The following is a 25,054-nucleotide window of genomic DNA, read 5'->3' on the forward strand; positions in this document are numbered from 1 at the left end:
AAACCCAACAGTGGGTGTACGTCCCAGGGCAGTAAGTGCAGGGGTGCTGCTCCCTGGTGACGGAGGGCCTGCCCCTGAAGGTCACCGTCACCTCCACACAGCCACGTGGCCCCGGGGAGATTTCAGGGGCTTGTGCAAGGACTCCAAACACTAGCGCTGCGCTTTCTTCTTTCTTTGCCTTTCTGCTTCTCTAACGCTCCCTTCCCCCCCCCCCCCCCCAAAAAAAAAAAGGAGAGCGCAGGGTAATGCATCATTTATAAATTACCTTGTTACTGCAAAAACAAAACACTGCTTTGAAAACCAAACACACTCCTGCTGCGGGCTCGGGCGTGTTTGATGGGCCCTTCAAAGGAGGCCGCGGCTCCAGAGGTTGTTTACGCGCATACGTGGAGCGGTACCTGCTGTCCCCCGTCACTCCCGGGAAACTTGGCGGCAGATGTCGCCGCGCCGAGTCGTCTCTGAAGTGGCTTTCCGCCCCGCCCGCCGCCGCACGGAGTCCAACTGCATCAGATCTCTGTATCTGCGCCTACGGCAAGCTCGGGAGCGCAGCTGTGTCCACCCCTCCGCCTACCTTTGGAGTTTCGGCCTCGAGGCAGCGGGTGAGAGCAAAAACGCGTCTGCGGCTCAGCGGCCTCCGCGGACGGCCCGCGCCCGCAGCCGCAGGTGGGCAGCACCCCCGGCTCGCACCTGGCCGCGCCCCCCTGGCGCCCCACGGCCCGCAGCCCGACCCCGCGCCCGCCCGGGGAGCTGGGCGCAGAGGGCGCGCAGAGGGCGCGCAGGGCTCGCCCGCCCCCGCTCCCCGCGCAGCCTGGGCTCCACCGGATCGAGGCCTTCGGGTCAGCAGCGGAGTCCGCGAAGGAGCCCGGTGCGGCCTCAGCCACGAGAGGGGACCTGACTTGCAGGATAAGCGTGCGTGGCTCTGGGTTTAGGTCTACGTCCGCTGATCTGTTTCTCAAACTAAGCTCTCCAGAGGCAGAATCTGCGGTAAACAACTTATAAATAAATGACGAGATTGTTTTCCAAGGTAGAAAACGTGCCGCTGGCTAGGCAGAGGTTCTGTTATTTTGGAACCACCAGCCACAGCCTGAAAACAATTGGGTTTTATTGTCTCTTTAAGAGCATAAAGTTTGTTGTTTTTTATTTTATATTTTACTTCCTTTAAAAATTCGGAAAGCATTCTCTTTTGTTTCTTGACACTATAAAACAAACTGCACTCAATTCCAACCAGAATATTTTTTCAATAGTCTACCTAATTCTTAAGACATACAAATTGCTTTATATTTACAAACACACACACTCACAAGCACACACCTCCTACATCATTAAACGAATACTTATTAAGAAGCATAATCAGTAGTAAACACACACCAGCCTTTATGAGAAAAAGAAAAATAAGAAAAATTTCACAAAAGTTATTCACTAATTTATATGTTGACAAACTTCATTTTAAAAAGAACCGGCCTTGAATAGCTAACAATATTTGTCCCAATGGCTGGTTTGATATACAGAGGCAGACCTTTTTAGGGGGAATCAATGTATCTAATCTAAGCTGGCACAATACTATTTACAAATTTCCAGCTATTTAATGGGAACATTTAATGGGAGAAATAGATCTGTGATATAAAAGTGATAACAGTTTCAGAGGACAATGAGCATCTCATATACGTGTGTGTGAACGCATGCACATGTATGAAACCTTTCATGAGGAGCCTGAGCTCAGTGTTTAACTTAATCAGGCGCTGGTTGGTTTTAGGGGAGTAGGGTGAAGACAAGATTTTACCCGTCCTTACGCTGTGGTGCCCTATCAAGGTGAGTGTGGTTATCTAAAGAGCAGTCAAAACAACTTTGAGACTAATTTTCTCATTCAATGATTATGCCCCGGCTACCTAGAAAATTCAACACACAGAGCTAGAGAAGAGGACACTCCACTTGGGCATCCTAGTCTCCTAAATTTAAAATGTTCTCTACCCCATGTAATCCTATGAGACAAATACAGAAGCAAATTTGGTGAAAACCATAGAGTTCAGGCGGTTTCACTTTTGAGGGTTTAACTAACTAGATGCAGTAAGTAGGAGGTAACTGTGAACCCCGGTCTCCTTAGTCACAGATAAAGCACTAACAAAGCAGATCATCCCATTTTTTATCATACACCAGTTACCTGTGTCCAGTGTGCTCCACTCCCTAAGTCTCTCTCTATGTCTAGTGCTTCATTTTTGATCTGAGTACTTTAGGTTTCTCAAAAGAAAAATACTCTAAAGCAAAAAGTACTGGCATTTAAGAAATATATGCTCCCGCTTTATAAAATAGAATTTGTGAGATGTTGGAATCTCAGTACAGATTATATAGTTACACCATGCAATTGTGATTTTATTCAAACAAATAATTATAAATATTACTGTTTTGGATAATATTTGATGGATTTCAGTTATTGTAAAGGCTTTTAAATAAAATCCACCAAAATATTTACTATGATTAAGTGTCTGTGGTTAGTGCAGATTCTTTTTGGCACAAGTATCAGAGTCACCTGGAAGGCCTTGTCAATAACAATATTTACTGTGCTCTTGAGGATGAGACTAGAGCAACTGAACGTCTTCATCTGAATGAAGCCAAGAAGAAAATTAGCATAGCATGTAAGAAATGCATTGACTAGTATAAGAAATTAGCAAACCTGAATGTGAAAGCATAGTAGAGATCAATGTGCTCAAGAGACAAAGAAGAAAAAAGATGGATGGAAAGAAGGAAGGAGGGAAGGGAGGGAGGAAAAGCATTCTAGAGACCACATAACCAAAGCAAGATGAGGGCTTTCTGAAACATAATGTAAGCATATAAAAAATATTGGAACTCCTCAGTTATCTTACATTATTAGGATACAGAACACTAATCCTGCTAAAGTATCAAAATGATTCTTGCTAATCCTATCATTTAATCTCTGAAAAATACAGGTTACAGTTATGAATGTATATAGGATGGGAAGTTTACATTGGAATTAATTCTATCAAATAAAGAAGACCTGGTTGATGATGTGAAGCTGACAGAAACACATTCTTAATAATCTTTGTGAAACATGAAAAACGAGAGATGTGAAACAAACAGAGGAGGTGAGAGGGGAAAGACTTCCCAAGTAGTCTAAAGGTAAAGGATATATGCTGATAACTACAGACTATGTATCAAACCCCAGCCTAAAAAAATAATATTGTAAAGGTTCACTAGCAAGAACAGAGGCAAAAGAGCAACTCATAGCAAGCTTACCTGATTTCCATGATCAAATAATTTTGTATCATTGGTTGGTTGGATGGGGGAATACATAAATATACATTATACCTCAAATTCAGCAAATAATTTAACAAAATTTATTAAACAGCCTTGTGAATAAAATGGTAATCTGAGATTATACTGTTGGGTGGTGCCTAGCTTTACCATACAAATGTCAGTTAACTGTCAGCCTGTGAGAAAAGCTCTCATTGAGTGCCACACTGAGGTTGTTAGAGGGGCTTGAAATCAATGACAAAAATTTGCAGGTGAAAAAATGTTGGAAGCAGTAAAGCTATCAAAAATAGGTATTATGAAGAAAGATTAAGTCAGACTGTGTCAAGCACACATAGAATCATAATACATATTTGACAGAATAGCAAATTAATTAATTGAATCAACAATTGATGTTTACTAAGCTTAAAGTCCTGTACTTAAGTAAAAACAAACAAAAAATCATAAATAGCATGCATAGGGATAGAGTGGAAAAACTAGTTTAATTAATCACACATAATAAAGGTCTACTATATTTTATCTAAACTTTTGAAATACAAAATCTTTGAAAACATAGTTTTGTGCAAACTTTGTCATTAAAATTCATTTAGAAGCTAAACCTGACCTGAACTAACTTGAAACTAGTTATAGTCTATATTGATCCACTTTTAACAATTAATACTTTTGTAGCAAAATATCTGAATAATTATTAGGAGGTGCTTTTAGACAAGTATAATATATGGACTATATTAGATTCCTAAAATCTAAAAAATTCTGAATTTTGAAACAATTTGACTTTAAGGGTTAGAATAGAAGACTTTGGGACTATCTTAAATGACAGTATGCCCAATTATTAAAAATCGAAGGAATTCTTGGTCAAAATAATGGAGGCATTAGTTTTCAATCATGGAAAAATAAATACTAACTTAACCCTGTTGGGACAATAGGTGAATATTCCAGCACTATAATTTAAGAAGAATGCTTAGTTTATTTGGTATCTAACAAAGTTCTTAGCACATGCTAGGCACTACATAAATATTTGTTGAATGAACAAGAGTAATGCATCATTTAAAAACCAAATATGCCAACTTATCCAAACTCAAAGGCTCTTCTGTTCCCAACCTATTCTGGCTTTAACCCCCAACCTCCAGTCTACCTAGTAATCCACAAGTCACTATTCTTGGCTGCCTTGGAGGCTTTGCTCATGATGCTTCACCAACAGAAATGATCTTCCTGCCTAATTCCACCGGATGAAGTCCTATCTATTTTCAAAGACATGAGGCCTATGTTTTTGAAGAAGCATTCCCAGATTCCTCCAGAAAGAGTTAATCTCTCTTGCTGTATGCACTAAGATCACACTCTGGAATGAATTTTATGTATGTCTTGTTTCCCAAACAAAGTTCAGGTTTCTTAAGGGCAAAGGCTACAGTCTGTATGCCACCCTACTGCCGCCTTATTACTATCTGATGCCATTACTTGTACGTATTTATAATTTTAAAATTATTGAATTAAATCAAAATTAGTAGAAATGTTGAAAGACTAAAAAATAAATTTTGTTATTATTTTTTTTAATCCTCACCAAAGAATATTTTTTCCACTGCTTTTCAGAGCGAGTGGGAGGGGGGAAGAGAGAGAGAGAAAAAGAGAGAGACGAAGAGAGAAACATCGATGTGAGAGAGATGCATCAATTGGTTGCCTCCTGCACGCACCCTGACCCAGGGCCGGGGATCAAGCCTACAACCAAGGAACGTGCCTTTGGCAGGAATCAAACCCGGGAACCTTCAGTCCTCAGGCCAATGCTCTAACCACTGAGCCGAACAGGCTAGGGCAAAAAATAAGATTTTAATTATGAGAGTTAAACGAATATATAAAGTATTGGCAAGAGTGCTGGAAGCACTGTCTGATTTGCCGGCCAATACATCTTCAGTGTTAGCAATTCCCAACACTTAAAAAGGTGAAATTATTGAACAATTGAACTAATGTCTAACACGAGGGAGAGAAAACTGAGATAGCATAAAGCTAAGACATCATGAAAACGATTTTAAAACATAAAGTGAAAGTCCAGCATGTTAAAGGTAAGTAGAGTTGTTATATGTTGTTCCAGAAGCAGAACTCCAAACCATGCATGCATTTAGACAGAGGCATCGATTTCATTAAATATAAGACCATTCTATTAACCACAGTGGCCTGGTAATGAAGGGGGCTGCTTCATAAACCATCTGGTTCTCTCTACCTGTGGTCCTAGCAAAGGGTGAGTGATCTGCTGGGGATATTCCAGAAATATTTTCTCAAATCAGATTTCCTAAATGGTTGAACTCAGTTTTTAAAATTACCCCATCTCATAAAAGTAAAATCTGAAGATTTAGATGTTTTCATTGTTTAAACACCAAGAAAGAATAATATAATACTAAATATAACTTAGCTTAGCACTGTAAAATAAATATGAATCTCATCGATTATTTCATCTTAAAAAAAAAATAGCATATTGGACCTGGATGAACCTAAAATCCTCTGAAGGTGACGTGAATGAAATCCATGGACTTTCTGACACATAATGAAGAAATCCTGCTGTTATCACTAAAGTGGTGTGTTTCTAAACCAAACCTGCCATTGTTACATATCAAAAGGTTTTAAACAATTTTTCTTGCTTTGATACAATAGCAAATAGTGCTAATATAGTAAAGAAATCATAAAACTGTAGTAATTATAGACAAATTTTCAAAAACAAAAAAGTTTCAAACAGGTTTCCTTGGTAAAAAAAAAAAAAAAAATTCATACACGTATGTGTTTATATATTTTTATACATATATGGGTGTATATGTGTATATATATATATAGTTCTATAATTTTTTAAAGGCATTTTAATAAGTTCAAGAAATAAGATTATGTCAACTGTCGGAAGCAGGGAAATAACATAGTTACACGTAAAGAAATGGAGGCTCTGAGGCATGCTCTCCAGGCCTCGCTGGCCAGTAAATGGTAAGGAGAGACTTCAGTTCCTAAGCCCCAGCCTGTCCTCCCAGCGGGTAAAACTTCAGAATGTGATGCCATCCAGTTAAAGGCTGAAGCAGTGAGTGGGCTTATTAAAGCTTGCGTACAATGGACCACAATTTTTCACGCATTACTTGAAAAGGGACTTGTTAAACTGTACCTTGAAGATGTGCTCACCAGTAGATAATAATTTATTAAGCACCCTCGGGAACAGGAATTTGCACAAGATGATAATTCCTTCCTCGAGGGCAATGAGGGCTTTAAAGTCTTTTAGGTTATTATTCCACTGCTCTCATTGCAGGGACGCAAGCAGCCAGCCCTTCCCAGCGCATCCCCGCATACGAACCTCGTCTCCTTCCTGGGGCCGCATCAGGGAGACCCGGTCGTACTGCCGCCGCAGCAAAGCCCAGAGCGCGTCCAGCCGACCCTGGAGGGGACACGACTTGTAAATCGCTAGGGGACACACTCCGCCTCCGCCGGCTGAATGAATGAGCAAGATGACGAGGCACGGCCTAGGTCCCGCTCTGGTGTATCTCATAAACTAAGCTAACGAATAAGCAGGTCACGAGGCGAGGGGCCTTGCTGCCGGGCAGGTACCCGGTGGCCCTGTCCCCGCTCGGATGGCCGGGTGGGGAGACAAGACCCAGCCCCGGGGGAAAGCGCCCCTAGACTGCACGCAACTCGGACCGTACCTTGATGGGCGCGTACCACTTGGTCTGCGGAGGCTGGTGCAAGGGCTTGGGCCGAGGTGGCCGCGGTCGGACAGGCTCCTCTGCTTCTTCGGGGATTGTCACCACAGCATTTTTGGCTTTCTCTAGCCTTGCACCTTCCTCAGTAGATCCTTTATCGCCCCAGCGAACCTTTCAAACAAAGGAAAAAGTTATACCAGACACACGGTGTGTTAGAAAAACAAGTTCTGCTTTAGCCAGCGGTCCTTCAGCTCCCCCGCAGTGAGAGGCAGCTGAGCGGGTGGCCGACTCTAAATGCCTCCCCTCCCCAGGTCCAACAGGCTTACCGCCCTTACTACGGACTCAACATTAAGATTCCAGGAGGAAAGAGAAAAGCCTTTGTATAAACCTGAAGTCAGTTAAAATTTGAAGCAACCGTTTCTCCATTATTTCAAATAAGGAGTTCATTTGCCGTCTACATATGAAGTGCATGACAGTGTGAATCCTATTATCCACTTAGGTAGGGTCCCCTTCCAGCTAAACACATACGCATACATACTGATGGCACTGAGGGAAACAGATGATAATTAGCATTTATTGAATGCTTACTACGTGCCAATCTGCATTTAATCCGTACAAAAATGCACCGATATAGTTACTGGATTTTTTCCTTGCAGGTGAGGAAGCTGAGACATAGAGAGGTTAGCTGACATGTCCAAAGCACTCAGCTAGTAAAGCAGCAGGGCAAGGGTTTGAATACAGAAAGTCCAAAATAGATTAATAAGCTTCAAATAGGTTTGAATTTTATAAATGTATTTTACACAAAGGAGTTCATTTGTTCCTTCCAAACTTTTGATAAAGGTCGATTAAGGCAAAATGCGTGATTTAGTCTTCAGAAGTAAAATAATTATATGTGATTTTTCCTTACTTTTATAAAGCTTGGCTTTATAAAGTAACTTTCAGTCTTTAGGTCCTGTTCTCATCTGAGTATGGCTACTTGACATTTCCTTTTTTCACTGAGGAAGAAAAATCTGAAAAAACACCTTTGCTTTGGAAAGAAAAATTCGGGGACACTAGGGAATTCCACAAATTTAATTCTGTTCTTTGAAAATTCTGGACATTGAAAAACCACAGGGTCAACTGATTGTTTTCTTTATTTTATAATGAACAAGAAATAAGAGCTAAATCTGAGCCAAACTTTTTCATGTTCACACATTAACAGCTCAGTTCACAAGTGAGCATGTGAATAGGATGTGGCCCCTAGAGGAAGGCTTTGTCCAACCAAGAGCGGTGGAGAAGTCCAAAATCCAAGGGCATCCCCAAAGATGACAGAGATATCATAAATGAAGCTCTAAAAAGAAATAGGAAGGCCTGTCCAGGGCACACTGGCTCATCAGAGTTAAGTGAATTCTACAAAGAAAAAATGATTAAGTCCATTTTAAAGCGTTTTAATGACCTGAGTTAGTGGGCAGGAATACAGATCACTGTTCATAGAAAGAACTATTCAGTTTTTTGATAAGGCTTACTTAGATGTTTTTGCCCTTTTTTACTACAATTTTAGAATAGGCTTTCAATTTCAATTGGACCCCATTGAGTCATTAAGATGTATCTGTATCTTCTTTCAGTGTGATCAGTGGTACTAGAATGTTCTTTATGAGGTTGTTAAAATTGTTTTAAACCCCGTTAAACCTTTAGAACTAGATAGCTGGCTCTCCTTCCAGAGAAATGACCTTCTCTTTAAAATCACAGCGTCTTCAGTTAGCCAAACTAAAACTTCTAGAATCTTTAGAAATAGCTAAATTGAACTACAAAACCCTAATATCAGGATATATATCCTCGCAGTTGTAAAGTCTCAATTTTAAGAGAAAACACAAAAAATGGAAAAAGACATACAGTTAAGTAAACATATAAATATCACAACTGAGAGAAGTAATTCAGAATAGAAATATAAGAACATACACTTTAGATCTACTCAGAAATTATAGATTTTAACATAAATAGCTCCTCAGCCTAATCTTCACAGCTGATGTCACAGAGGTAATGGTAATCGTATTTTCCCACCAAGTTTCACTGATACCATTCTCAGATAAAGGACACAAAGCTAGTTAAACTGGAGTTCTGACCCAATGTGGTATTTCCAGGAACTCAGCTATCAAGGCACTACACTTATGAAATACAGTTGCTGAGTTCTACAGAAAACTCATTAAATAAATCTACTAGTGTTAGTTCATGAAATAGCTGTTTCATCATCATCAACAGTCAGCACAAGTGACAAAAAAAACAATTCTCACTTAACCTCAAAGTCTAACTTTACAGAATTTTCCTAAAACTCTTTAAAGCAATTAAATATACATGCAAGTATATGTGTAAATTTTCATATTTCTGTTTGACCATATTGAGATGGTCAGAAAGGATAAAAGAATGACAAGAACAGATTGCTAAAGGGAGCCTTAGCACAGTTTATATACCTGGATATTTTTACTGTGAAGAAAGAAAAAAAAAAAGCACAAGCTTGATAGCTAAATTCTTCCAACGGTACTTGGCTTTCATGATAAAGAATAATATTCCATAATTTTCAGAGCATATTTAGATGGCTAGGAGGTTATATCATAAAGGAGCAATTTCAGAATCGAGAAAAGAAAACAAAAACAGTTTCACGCTGAAGTCACTAGGTACTGTGGATCAGTTGTGCTAACACAGCTGTTATTAGTATCAGCTCACTTCCAGTTTTCTGCAAATTTCCATTACCATACTGTTTAAATATTTAATTTAAAATAGGAGTAAAAAAGAAAATCTAAGTATAATCCCTATACCGGCTTAAAATAACATTGGTTATGAAGACTTGTTCCAGAATTCAGATGTGGTCATAATTTCTATAATTCTTTTTATTTTCCCCAGTTCAATGTATTTTTAAAAGGAAATGCTTTCCAGGTTTGTATAGGAATAATTTTAAAGCAGATTACATATTCTATTTTCCCTCTCCAAATTTAAATAAGCTTATGTTTGAAAAAGTTTAACGATGCTTAATTCTCACTTCAATTTTTATCACGTACGTTTATGTACTGTTTCCCCGTTGTAATGCCCACATTTACTTTCTCACTTCTTTCTCATTCTCGTTCCCATTTCCATTTTGTTGATGGAATATGCCATGAGATGCAGCCAGAATTAAGGCTAAGGCTAAAATGGACCTCAATTTATTAAAAGTAGGTGAGTCCTTTTCATAAGTTTTTCTCAGCTAAACAGGACAGGCAATATAATTTCACATATTAAGAGTCAATAACGCTTAAAACTTAAAATGCAAGTCATTCAAAAACGTGCACGAGCGCTTGTCTTTCTTGAGCATAAACCAATAATATGCCCTTTAACACAGGACCATTTGGTTCATGACTATGCTTTTCTTTCCTTTAGAAAGATATTTCAACCTTTGGAACACTGAAAAGTTGATCTAGCAAAAATCTGGCATAATTCTTAGATATTTTAGCAAGGACATCATTTATTCATTTAAAATATACTAATATATCCCATACTAATATACCCATATTTTGTCGTCATGTGGTATTTTACAAGTGTGGATTTCAAAATGGAATTAAATTGGTTATTCTGAATACAAGGTTGAGCAAAAGTAGGTTCACAGTTGTTTGTATGGAAAATAAAACAATAATTAATAAATAATACAAGAATAAACTCTGTGTTTCACATACCCACAACTGTAAACCTGCTTTTACCTCACCCTATATAAGTAGTGCATGCTTAATGTCAAATAAGTTAAGAAAAAATGGAGAAATATATAGCACAAATTGAAAATCACTCCATCCGGAGAAAACTTTTCTAACATTTTGTGGTATATCCTGTCAAAACATTTTTTCCCCTTGCACACAACTTTTTACACATACATTTTGGAATGAGGCTAACTAAACAAAAAATAAGTTGTGTCAGGTCATATTTAGGTATCCAGAAGTAACACTTTTATTTACAAGTGTATTTTTTATGCACATAGGAATATCTAATCCCCTCTTTCCCACCCCTCCAAGCCTAGAATGACAGAGAAAAGGCAAGCCGAAGGAGAATGACCTTCCTTCTGGATCAAGCAACAAGGGCTGCCCAGCTATGCTCTTCACACTACTTGATATTCCCAGCTGCCCACATGCAAACACAGATGCAATCTCCTCTCCAAAAGACAAACTTAATAGCTTCTAGCACTTGCCTTTTCCATGACTTATTGGCAATAAGGTACTTGTCTCAGAGGATATTTCAGCAATACAGTGGCAAGCTCTTAGGGAAAATGTGTATTAATTTTAACATCTACTGTGCTCAAGAAAGTGACAATCACTATCAGATGAACCATTTTGATAATGACAACCATGTTAAGTAGGCCTGGGCTACTTTTGAAAATTACTGAAATTTATTCTCAAAAGGGGGAACTTTTCTTGGGAATCTGAATTTTATTGAAGTGTATAAAAAGAGAAAATTGCAACAATTTTGAGATTGTTAATTAGCTAACTGATTTTTGCTGGCAGTAATGGGACAAAGCAGATACCACAGTAGGAGGCATGTGCCATGGCTGCACAGCATAAAAAAAATTCCTTACCAAGAAATAAAATTAAAGAATAACTAACAAGGAGAAAAATGTCAAGGTCTGTGTTTAATAATAAAGTCAATATATCAATGAGAAAATTCCTTCAATTGCTTGTTGGGGTAAGATGCTGGCCTATCTAAACTAGTTAAGGGCTCAGTGCTGGCAATGATTGCTTATTAATTAATCACTTTGAAAAATATTTGTGTATTGGTAAGAAGACCTCATCTGATTTTTAAAATATAATATTAAAGTTCAATTTATTCCACAATTTGAGTCAGTCAAAAAATTCAATACATCTTATAATTGATGTTTTAATATTAATTGTGATTGTTCATAAGTGGTAACTAAAAGCTGTAAAAAAAAAAAAAAAGCCTTAAATGTGCTTCCTCTACATTGGTGATAAGGTCATATCCATACTACTGAACATTTTAACATTTTTGTCCTCAAATAGTACATAACTATTAGACCTTTTCAAAGATGAGCATTGTTGCAATTTTAAGTGGCTGGCTTCTTTAAAGTTGATGTTCTCTGCAGTAATTTTTTCCAAAATAGTGAGAAAAACCCTAACTTTGTTTTGCCCTTTAGAATTCAGACATTGTATCAATGTGGTCCTTTGACTAATGAAGTCAGTTCTTCTTGAACAGTTTTGAAATAGCTAAGATGATTTCATAGAAAAAAATCTATCCCCAAAAGACCCAGTGTTAAGTAAAAAATGGATGTATTGTGATATTGAATTATAAAAAGTACAGTTTCCATGGCTAAATAGTTCTACAAATATATATTCCAAATTAGCAGCTATTTTTTTAAAAGATACCAACCTCCATTCTTTTAATTCCTCCAACTCCTCGACCGCCATAATAGGAAGCATCCACAGTTGGCCATTTCTTGTTTGGCAGAGGTTCTTCTTCCTCCTGTTTAGATACAAGTTTTAAAAATTAGTTCAATTAAGTCCTTAAAATATTGCTTAGTCAAAATTGGTTCACATTTAACCATTTTTCTGAATAAGGCAACTGCTATGGAAGAAATGCAGTAAAAGTTACCCATGAGACATGTAGATGTTATATATGCGTACTGAATAAATTTCCACTGGAGCTCTAGAGAATAGACGACTCCTTCCCTTCCACAATTTTAGGAATCTCCTTTATTCACTAGGTTACCAAACGGTGCTATGAGAATCATTTGTATTGTTCCTATCATCACTTCATATTTAAAAAGATAAAACATCAAAATTAGGATAGCATTTCAATAATCATGTAAAACATCAAGGCATGTGTAAGTTTGAATTCTGTAAAGTTTGTACTAAAAAGATAGGTAGCTGAGAAGCTTTGAAAATATACACCACCAGTACATTCCGCATTTCATGTTGCTAACACATTTTGGCTAACAAGCAGAGTTATATAAAAGGACAGTAGGCCCCCAGTGGATGCCTGAAACTGTGGGTAGTACCAGACCTTATATATATATATGATGTTTTTTTCTATACATACATACCTATAATACAGTTTAATTTATAAATTAGGAGATTTTATGGATAGAAGATTCATTCATACTGTAGATCTTAGCAACCTCAGCATGGTTTGTGGGGGGTTTTTCTTATTAAGTTGAAAACTTTCACCTTTTCACATAAAGGAAGCACTTTATGGCTTCTCTTTGGCACATCTGAATTGCCAGCATCACTACTCTTGCACTTTGGGGCCATTATTAAATAAGAGAAGGGTTACTTGGGCATAAGGACTGAGATACTGTTACAGTTGATATGGTAACCGAGACGGCTACTGAGTTACTAATAGGTGTGTATACTAATAGCACAGATATACTGGACAAGGGTATCCCAGGCAGGACAGAGTGGGGTGGTGTAGACTTCATCACTGTATTCAGAATGGAATGTAATTTAAACCTTATGATTGTTTATTTCTGAAATTTTACATTTAATATTTTCAGACCTCAGTTGACCACAAGTAACTGAAACCACAGAAAGAGAAACCACAGATAAGGGGGACTGCTGTAATAATAAGTAATTTTGAAGTAGTAACATCTTTGAACTGCCAGTTTGGATTTTCAAACTTATAAACAAAATAAATAACATCAGAACTATTGATATAGCGCTATAAGAGGTAAATTAAATCTCTCTGTGCTGTCGATCTCGATAGCCAGTCTGTGTTTACCAGTGTGTGAAGAACTCATTCCTCTAGCACATGGAAAAAATTGTAAGAGGACAAACGACTGATTTTCATGAATTCAAAGTCAATGCACGGGTGTCATAGTTATCTAACAAGAATGTAGCTGGCCAAACAGAGCAAAACATCTACATCATTTCTTAGGCACTCACCTCTTTTGGTGCAGGGGGTGGGGGGGGAGGAGGATCCTTGATAACCTGCAAAAAAAAATCAAATGTAAAAACTTTGGTGTCACAGAGAGGAAATGGTAAGGACAAATAAAAATAATTAGATAAGTAAAATACTGATTGTGCCAACAACGTCCCCAATGATCCTTGCTCCTGCCTTTGAATCTGGACCCTCCTGTAACTAGCTTTTGAGTCATTGGCATGAGGTAGACATGGTACCATGTGACTTCTGAGGCCAGGTCAAAAGGAGTTTCCCCACTTCCCCTGCCACCCTCAGGACACTCATCCGGGGAAGTCTGCTGTCGCGTCAGAAGTCCACCCGGAGACCGTCGGGCTGCGAGGAGCAGCGGGGTGGCGAGGGGGGGCCCCGGCCTGGCCTGCTGTGCCAGCCATCCCGGCTGGGGTGGCACACATGTGAGGCAGGAGTCTCTCCGGGACACAGGTGCCTCTTGAACTTTCTGCTGACACCAGCCCAGCTGCCACCTGACTGCAATCACAGGCGACAGCACCAGAGCGAGGAGCTCCGGCTGAGCCCGTGTCCAGAGAACCATGACGCCACTAAGTGGCTGTGCGGAGACATGGGGCTGTGGAGCCACTGTGGGCAGAACCGGGCACAGGGCACCGCGGCCTCTCAGAGCGCCGTCCACACTCACCCGTTTCCCCTGAATTAGCTGCACGTGCCAGGCGAGCAGCAAGAGCGACCGTCAAATACCGCGCACCAGGCCGCACTAGGCGGCTCTCCCGGTGTGAAAATGCACACACTTCCACCAGGTGGCACGCGTCCTCCCACACCGAGAGGGGCCAGCGCAGGCCCCCGCTACGGCTCACTGCTCTTTCTAAGTGGGCGACACAAAGCTCCGCGGGCCTTGGGTGCCACGGCAGGGAAGGCAACCGGCTCTACCCCGGCCTCTAACCCAGAGACGAACCAACATTCCTGTTCCTGTGAATAATTACTTAATATATTATTGCATAAGAGTTTATATGGTTAATTGTTCCTTTTTTTCCCCCTTCACCTGAGAATATGTTTTTAGTGATTTTTAGAGAGAGGGAAAGAGAGGGTTGGGGGGGGGAGAGAATCATGATGTGAGAGAGAAACACTGACTGGTTGCCTCCCGTCCAGGCCCGGACCCAGGGTTGAACCTGAAGCCCAGGTATGTGCCCTGACCAGGAATAGAACCCAAAACCCTTTTGGTGTCGCGATGATGCTCCAACCAACCGAGCCACCTGCTGAGGGCTACACAGTTAATTCTTTACGTGAGGGAAATGGAGCCTGAAATCTAATTTAAATGACCTTTACCGGTACTGGAGTATCTGGGCTTCGCACCACCATGTTAGAAAATTCTTGACCAAGTGCAGGTAGCTTCTGATCATTCAGATACAGATCCAAGTATAGATATCTTAGTATAGATACTAAGAAAACTTTAAAAATATAACTGCTTCACTTCATTTAATGTCAAATGTTTCAATTATGTTATTAAATTTTTAAAAGTTTAAAACAATAACTTTGAAAATGAATATCATCAAGGAATTATTACTATTTAGGTATCTTACTATTATCCTGGATATGTTTTTCAAAGACTCTTTGTCTTTTTAAGATATATAATGAAGTTTTTCCAGGTTAAATGGTATGATTTTGATACTTTCACCAAAATAATTTGGGGTTAGGGTTAGCCAGAAATTGAGAATCACTGAAGCTGAGTGAAGAAGACAAGGATGATTCATTATTTTAGCCTTTCTCTGTGTGTATGTTTGAAATTTTTCTTAATGAAAAGTTTTTTTAAAAAAGTAATGTCATTGATAATGTGGAGAGAACTGACTCAATTTTTTATGTATAATATTTTCATCATACCAATTTTCATTTAGATGTAAATCTCAGAAAAAAAATACACAAATAGTAATTACAACCTCACAGGTAGACCTGAGTCTCAAACTAACTCATTCTTGTTATTTTTGAATGCTAAAGGACATGTGTTATTTCTATTTAACCCTTTTCTTTACTTCAATTTAATTTTATCAATAAATATAAAATTCCAGTTCTTTCTGGTAATTTTGAAAGATAAAAATCTATGAATTTTTACAGTTAGATCAGAAATAAATGCCAGTAGAGGATTAAGATAAAAAATGATACTGTAGTAAAATAAAATGAAGTTAAGGTTATCAAGCTACAGGCGAATTTCCTTTCTAACGAAGCAGCACTTCATATCATTATCAACCTACAGGTCCAAAAGTAATCCGTGAAACCAGATCTATCAACATTTCACACTCAACAGAGTCAAAACCAACCTAAACATTTTCATTTAAAGGCCAACTCTTCACCTATTTTCTCTGTTTCTTTCAAGTAAATCATTCTTTGCAGTTGCAGATCCAAGTTTTTCACATAATCTATAATTCCTTCCTCTCTTAAAGTAACTTCACCACATCATTTACCGTGTCCGATAGATCCTTCGAAATATTCCTCCTCTGTGAAATCCCCTCTTTTCCCCCAAGTAGATGAGATGCCCTTTGCACGCATGGACGCCTGTTTGCTCCCTACACCTATCAGAGTAGATAATATTTTCTAGCTCCAAAAAACTAACTTCCACAAGGAAGGGTTTTATGTCGTTTTTGTTCCTCACTGTATTCCCAACACTTAGTTAAGTCTTTATTTTGTACCAGAGAAGAAAGGAAGGGAGAAAAGGGAAGGAAGAAGAAGAGGAAAGGAGGAAGGCGGGAAAGGTAGTAAAGAGGGGGGAGGAAGGAACAAGGAGAGAGAAAGGAGGGGGGAGGGGGGAGGGGGAATGGGAGGGGGGAAAGGGGGAGGGGAAGGGGGACTGGGGATGGGGGAGGGGAGGGGGAAACGAAGAGGAGGAACCAGGGACGAAGGACAGATTCTTTGTATTACATTTCCACTGTCACTACCTAAAATCATAAACTCAAGATTCTCTGGACCTTGCAAATATCTAGTATAACATGTTTCAACTTCCCTGATGCACATTCAACCAAAACTTCAATATTGTAAAAAATTCCCACCAAGTTGTAGTCCAACTATGTTTGACCTCCTGCAATAAAGAGAAATTGGCTACTACCCCACAAAATTATTCATTCCACTGGCAAGGAACTCACAGCATTTGAAAGTTTTTTCCCCAAAAGAAGCCAAAGCCTCCCCTCTGTAGTTCCCGCTCTTTAGTCTTGACCTAAGATGTGGAAACACAACTAATTTTTCTTTCAGAGGAGGGCGGTCTCTATTTTTTAATACTGTGAGGATAACCACCTAACTACTGAGTCTGTTCATCTCGAAGCTAAACATCACAACCATTTCTCATCCAGTGGTTCTGAGTTACTTGTTCATCTCGGTCCGTTTCATTACTATGTACTCATTTGATCCACATGTCAAAGTGTGGTTTCCAGAACTCCTGATAGCATTTTAAGTGTGGCCAATGCATTACAAGTAAATGAATGGCGCTCAGGGAAAACAGAAGCACCCCACCAGTCCTCACTCCTGTTTTATGCATTTTAATTAATAACGTATTGATAACACTGATAAGTCCTTTTTTTGCCATCTATGTCTACATGCTCTCCTTATTTAAATTAGACACCTAGCTTATTTCTCTATCCCTAATCCATCCCTCGTTCTAACCTATGTAGCCATGTCAATATTTTTCTAACAGAAACTTAACTGATCACTTCTCTGGTCAGAATGGGTCAACGGTTCCAATGACCACAAGTGAAATCAATGTGCTACTGACTTGCACTGGAATGACCTTACAAATCATGCTTCCACTCTTAATTTTGCAAATTCCATAAAGTGTTCTCTGAAGTCCTCTCACTAGAAAAAGTCCAAGGTACAGCCTTCATTCCACTAAGTCTGAGTGTAATATATCTAAACTCAATTTCATTTCCTTGCGAGGATTTAAAATTTACTCTGCTTATTACCTGTGCATCTTGCACTGGTATATAAATTTCTGAGGACATAAATAGTACCCCTAACCTTGTTGTATAGACCTTCCAAGAATTACTGAACACCCCCCTCCATAACTCCACCGTTTTTTATGTCATACTCATTACCCTGCATAGCATCTAGTTTTAGCGTTGATACAGACAAACAAGATTTCAATCCTTATATGATCACTGCTGACAAACTCACACCGGGACAGTGAGAGGTATCCTTGCATTCTTTCGCTTTACCGGAGACCCTTTATCTGGTCTCATAAGCCACAACCTGGAAAAATCAAAGCTCCTTTTCAGCCCATTTACATGATCTCATTTCAGTACATTTCTATTCTCATTGTTCAAATGCCTCAGCATGGTGTAGTTCGGTCCTAAACCCCTATTTACAAGCATCCTTTTACATGTACCTCTACTCCAGACAGACTGAAGCTTCCCCCAAATAAAGTGGCCCTTTCCATGTTAAGTCCTAACGAGCTTTCACAGACTAGTCAACCGGCTTACTACTGCTGTATCTGGAAGCTTTAAAACCTCTAAAACTATATTTTGCTGCGCAGTTGAACCACTCATTCTTCATTAACATGGGTTTATATGTTTATTTTGAAGTTTTTCAATTACCCTTTAAGACTGTAGATTTCTTAAGGGCAATACTCATTTCTCCTCCTTTATAAATATCAGCAGTGCCTAATAAAGTGCTCTGCAAACAGCAGGTAGTGAAAATACGAATGAAAAGTAAGCTGAGGGAAATAGCTGAGAACCGTCTCAAAGGCTCATAGCCAACATCTAAATTTATAAGAAAAATAGGAAAGAAAAAACATGTGATAAACAAAGATGATTTCCGTGAAACTGAAATATTGCTTGTTCCAAAGAAAATGAGGCATTGAATTTATTTCAGCCAATCAAGCCAGAGAACAAAAGAACTCAGTGGTAGGTGGAAAGATGCAAGACTACCCTAAGTTTCCTCATCTGGAAAATCAATTCAATTAATTGTAGGTCCTTACGAACGTGAACATTCTAATAGAATGTTAGAAAAAAAACAACAAACTACAAATCATAGTATTTCTACCAGGGTTTCTGCTTCTAGGTCTTTCCACAATTAAGTAGGCCATATGTCCAAACGCATTTGTATTCACCTTACTCTAGAAAAAAATTATGTAATTAATTTTTTCAAATGATTAAATTCATGACGTATTATAAATTTAAATTGATTTTGAAATCCTAGAAGATACATTTTCTACATCATTAACAATGGAAACAAAGGCCTTAGAACTCTGCCTAAATCAACTTTTGATCTGGTAAATTGAGAGACACAACCACAACAAATAATAGCACCTTCAGAACTGAACCAGAGCTATGGTTCATCTGTATGTTAGTGTTACTATCAACAATAACCACCCTTTATTGGTTCTGTCATCTACCACACACTATATTTCTCTTATTTCCATAACGCTGTGCAATTACTATGCTTCTCTCCATTTAAATATAAGGAGAGGGAGATGCTAACTTCAATAACTTGCTCAAGGATCTATTAAGAGAGAACATTACTATTAGTATTCAAACCCAGGACCCAGGTCCATCTACCTTCAAATTCTGAGTTCAGCTTCTTCCGCCATATGACATCCTTTTAAAATAAGTTTGGGCTGCAAAGGGAAAGAGTGCGGGAGAAAAGGCTTAAATTTGTTAATTGTTACTGGCTAGGATGCATAGAAGAATGGACAGATAGGCAGATGGACGAATGGGTAAACAAATAGTAAGATAGATGATAACAGATAGATGATAGATAGATAGATGATGATAGATAGATAGATAGATAGATAGATGATAGAGTTTAATTTTTATGCTGTGTGAAAAAAGTTATCATCCCCATTTTATTGAGATATAGCTTGTTAATTCGCATCATACCCAACATCACTAACCTAGAAATGACGGAACAGAAAATAAAATGACAGGTGTGTGTGTGACGTTTCAATATGCTCTCTTTCTCCACTTTACCATGTGGCCTCATAAGTAACAAAGGAGGGTGACTATAACCTGAAGCCACTCAGCCAAAAGGCCCAAAGTAGCAAAATCTATGTCCAACTGATATCCCTACATTTCAGTCAAACTAGGGCAGAACAGGGAATCTTACTGTTCATCCAAATACATTAAAAATAACAGTCATGAGAATCCCATTCTTGTATTAAATAATGCAAGAACACATGCATTTCAGAAAAAGATGTATTCATATGCACCATATTTTATGAGAATTTGCAGATTTTAAAAGGCATAATATTGCCTAGTTGCCAGGATTTTTTCCACTTAGCATCCTTCAGCTCTGTATTGAAGATTCTGGAAAACACTTTCACCACTTTATGAACCATATGCAGAGTTTGAGTCTTCTCCAATTTTTTTTTCATTTGTTATTATCCTCATCAGGGAGGATTACATCTCATCTACTTAGCTGCTAGAATGAAGATTTCAGTTTGGAGGAGAGCCGATTTTTTAGAGGAAAAAAAAGTTAGCTGCTTCAGGCAACAGTCCTTTTGATCTGCTCATTAACACTTTTCAAATGTTCGAGTGATGTGGGCATTCTTTGCGCTAGAAAATGTCAGCACTGGAGCCTGCAGCCAGCTTGATGCAATCATATGTTCTGATATTCAGAAAAGAGTGAAAAGAACTGTCAACAGTGAACTGCCCTGAATTTAAAAAGAAAATAAAGATACTGTACAACAACTGTAAATCAAGAACTATTTCAGGACTGATTCTTGCTGGTGACAAAAACGAATGTCGAGTTTATCAGCAATGTCATCTAAGTGCCTAGGAGCCCACAGACAATAGTGAAATCATTTGTACTGGTTATAAAAATTTGTTTAAAATATAGGTGGGTCTTCCTTTCATTCTCTCTTCTCATTTTGATAAGATCAGAGCTCAAGTGCAGTTCCTCTTTTCTGAAGCATATAACACAACGTCTCTTATACTGGTGTACGGGAAGTTCTTTTCTGAATCTCATGAGATTAGATGCTTTCAACATCCATGGTCAAAGATTCTTACTGTAGCCCTGGCCTGTCTGGCTGAGTTGGTAAGTCATCTTCCCATGCATGGAAAGGTTGCTGGTTTGATTCCCCATCAGGGCAAATGCCCAGGTTGTGGGCTCAATGCCCAGTAAGGGGCATGCATGAGGCAGCTGATCAATGTTTCTCTCTCACATCGATGTTTCTCTCTCTCTCCCTCTCCCTACTTCTCTCTCTAAAAATCAATAAAATATCTTTAATTAAAACAAATTCTTACTATAAACAAGTAACTGGTGGAAAGCCTGGACAATAAATATTATTTAAAATGCCAAATGAGGACTGGAAAGAACAGTGCGAGAGTTTATGGGAGTTTATTCTGCCAGGAGTTAAGTAAAGGTACTGCTGTCAAAACAAATAAACTAAGGCCAGGAAGAGTCTGATACTGTTTTGTAAATGATGCTCTGTTGGAAAACATCACCATGGAAGCAATAAGTACTAACATCACACTCTATTTCAAGGAGGCAACCAAACATAAATCATTTTAATTAATGGTGCAAGGAAGGCATATTAAAATTTAAATTACTTCTGTTTTATTGTGCATTCCAAATATATATATATATATAAATATATATATATTTATATATATATATATATCTATCTCAGGCTGCTCTCAAAGTAACTCAATAAAGGCGCCAAGGGCCCTCCTCAACAATAAAAAACAAGTGAATGTAGAAGCATTACTACTATTTAGAAAAACAGCACAGCTGTTGCTGGCTAAGAAAATGATTCCATAGAGCTCCAGTCAGATATTTCCTCATCATAAAAGCTCAACTTACTTATAAGCAAATTGGGCTGTAAAAAGATAACTTTTTAAACGTTTTTTTTAATTAAGATTTATGAGATCTTTATGTAATGTCTTAAAGGCACTAAGGAAAATGAGCTTGCAGTATTCCCTTGAGGATGGAGAACTTTGGCCAAGGACACTAGAGCAGAGTGAACATTCATCATTCCAGCATATTCAGATATTTATTTGCAGCTGTATAACACAATCTAATTGACGGCACTCCCAAAAGCCTTTGTTTGCCACCTCATTAGCCTTACAGCTGTAGCTCTGCAGAGTAGCTGGGTATTCCGAACGATGCAACTACAGGACTGTCATCTCTGCCATCCTGACAGTGCAACAAATGTGCTGCAAACCCAGCATACCTTCTGAGCTGAACAATCATGAAAACAACCACACTTTCTAATATCTCACTCATGATTCAATACATAAGTTGATTTTTAATCTTTCCTGTCCCCTTTTTTTTTTTTTAAGGAAAAAGGAAGGATGCTGTTGATGTTTTGTTAAAGGAGAGCAGTTGTAAAGAGGGATGTGAGGGTGCTCAATGAGCAGGACGCAGACTCTTAACAGATGGTGAGAAATAACTTCATCCGAAAATGAGAACTTTTCCCCTTATGGAATAGTTTGCAAACTCAACACACTCCATAATTCACTATTGGTCATGCCTAAAAATGTCAGCTTTGCATGAGGGTTCTTTTGTTATGATTATTACTAGATAAGGTTCTCCAAATATCATTGGTTTAGATTTCTATTTGCCCTGGAAAGCCCAGGCACAAAGAATGGTTTCTGCAACATTTTAAATGATATCATCTCTCTTTTATTCTTGAAAATATTCATTAAAATAAACTCAGGATTTAAAATTTTAAAATAGTCTCACATCAAAAGCATCTTGGGTGTCCAGAGTCTATTGCAGGGTTGTTTTTTCCTTAACATTTTTCATTCTAAGCCCCTCTTTGGCAATCTGGTGAACCTATGGAACCTCTTCTCAGAATAATTAAGCTAAATTAAAATACACAGGATTTAAAGAAACCCAATTATATTAAAATATAATTATCAAATCTGTGATATAGAAATATGTGTGTTTTTATTAATTCATCAAATAATGAAATATAATGGTAGGTCTAGGAACCCACCTAAGCCACCGTGGATAATCTGCCCATTTCAAGATCCTTACTTTAATCACATCTGTAAAGTCCCTTTTGCCATGTAACATTCGGTTTCCAGGAAGGAAGACCAGATAACTTTAGAGATCATTGGTCAGCCTACCACACAGGGCTTTCTAAGCTGCACTGATCTCTGGAACTATCTCACCCAGCCCATTCCTTCCCCTCAGGGAGAACAGCCACCCTTGAAATCTGACAGCCACTGCTCTACGAGCCTTCAGGTAGGAAAAACACAAAACAAACCAACTGAGAATCTCTGTCTCAGATGTAAGTAACACTGTCTTATTTCAGCCATTATTATATACTCATGAAATTATAATCTCTAAACAAGGAATGGTTAAGTCATTTCATAACATATTTTCAGAAAATATGAAATGATTGAATGAAGAATACGTGACAAATATCGAGGCCTCTGTTCAGGGATTTCCCCCCAGGCTTTATATCCTGATAAGACCTCCTGAGCATGTCACTCCCAAAGAGGCGAATCACAGACATGATCTAAATATGCCAGAAAACAGACATTTTAGGCTGTTTATTCATGCTCGACTGAAAGATTACCTGTAAGTCTCTACCACCGATACTTAAAACTGATACACTCAAACAAAAAGAAAATTTGTACATCAAGCTGAAATTAGTGCATTCCTTTTCCCATTCAAAAGTAATATTCCTGCCAACAATAGGTAGTCAAAGTCAAACTGATCCCTGATAAGTGAATGCTAAGAATTATTTAACCACATTCTAATTCCAGCATTGCACATATGTTCTCGAAAAGGAACAAAATAAAATATCCCGCAGTTGTAGTTCAGCCACCTGATACACTCAACCTTCCCCCCCCACAAGGTTAGTCTCCTTTGCCCCTTCTTTTCACATCACCTCTTCTTTCTCTAGCTCACTTAGCCTCTATGTTATACTCCAACTCTCCACACTTTGTTAGTGATGCTTTGCTCCAGCTACATCTAAGGTGCACTATCTGTCACTGGCTTTCCATTTCAATTGTTGACAGAGCTGAGTTGGATGAAGACTTAATCCCTGCCAGGACCAGATCTCTGACAAGCAGCAAGCGACACTTCTTTCAGGGAGTTATACTGATCGAACCTCTCCAGTTTGATCAATATAATTAAAGACAGAGGGCTCTCCCTAATGGGGTTCACGCCTAAATCGCAAACCATCCTTCACTGGCACCCTAGGCCTCAGCCGAGGCCTTCCCAAAGCATGCCAATAACTCGTAATTCTGCACACACTTCCTATGAAATGTCCCCCGTCAACTGCCAACAGTTTTTTCATCATTCAATACTCAGTTGGGAGTCAGCAGCTTAGTCAGGTTTCTCTGAAACAGTCCCTTAACTCTAGCAAATCCCTCTTCCTTTGTGTTCTTAGTGTCTACACGTGTTGCTACTGGGGCACTCACAATGCTTCATTGACATTTTGCCCACAGTTCTGTGTTTTCAAGTTAAAATGTGAGTTTCCGTATCATATCATGATCATTTTTGTATCCCCCAGTTCGTAGCAGAATACTGGCACATATTAGATTGCTAAGGGTTGAATGCAGAAGTTTGCCTTTACCTTCTTCCTAACCTACTTTAGGAAATATTAGCTGTGATTCATTTATACCTAGACCTAAGTATCTGCTCATACACAGGGCTAGCTGCTCTCTAAATCTGTATTTCTAAATGTAAAATAGAAGTGGTTCTCTCTGTTAAATAAGCTCCAGAAAGTAGCAAGCGTGCATGATGTTTCTGAGGACTGGCAGCCCTCACATCCTGAAAACACACCTTAAAGGTATCCTAGGCTGGGTGATTTGCAATCTGCAGTCCCAGGGTTAGACTGGATCTATTCCCACGACCTGATGATTGAATCCTCTCTATAATACCCAGAATGATAGTGGGGACCTCATTTGAGCACATCGAGCAACCTCCCAAAGAAGCCTGTTTCAGTTTTCCAAGTGTCTTTAAAAAAACATACACTTTGACACTTTGAGCCCTCTGGTCAATAACACATGAAGTTTCAAAGTACTGAAGGAAGAAAATCCACCACTGCAAAGTTTAAAATAAAACAACAACCAAACAAGAAGTACAAATCATTTGAGGACACAGTTTCACTTTTCAATTTGAGACTCAAGAATGCTAGCCACCCTACAGTAGTCATATCTAGGAAAATCAAGATCGCACAGGAAGCCGTTTGTGCATAAAATGCTATGGCAGGAAACTGACTAGTTCAGCAAAGAGACAGGATGCTTCTTGTCTCTAGTGTTGTTTAATTCTGTGTCTCCTCCATGGGCCAACTGCTCTGAGATAAAGGATTGTAAAGTTGCCTC

General features: G+C 38.7%; 1 protein-coding gene across 1 annotated transcript in view; it reads right to left on the reverse strand.

Moving 5' to 3' along the window:
- ANTXR2 (ANTXR cell adhesion molecule 2) overlaps positions 1-25,054 on the reverse strand; it is a 121,093-nt gene that overhangs the window by 39,189 nt on the left and 56,850 nt on the right. The window contains exons 13-16 of the mRNA XM_081161097.1: positions 13,808-13,852; positions 12,297-12,389; positions 6,927-7,094; positions 6,581-6,661 (exon numbers count right to left, since the gene is read on the reverse strand). Coding sequence (XP_081017223.1) covers positions 6,581-6,661; positions 6,927-7,094; positions 12,297-12,389; positions 13,808-13,852 — 387 coding nt within the window. The remainder of the gene's footprint in view (positions 1-6,580; positions 6,662-6,926; positions 7,095-12,296; positions 12,390-13,807; positions 13,853-25,054) is intronic.

Source organism: Miniopterus schreibersii (genome assembly GCF_964146895.1).
Source record: "Miniopterus schreibersii genome assembly, chromosome: 1".
Lineage (NCBI taxonomy): Eukaryota > Metazoa > Chordata > Mammalia > Chiroptera > Miniopteridae > Miniopterus > Miniopterus schreibersii.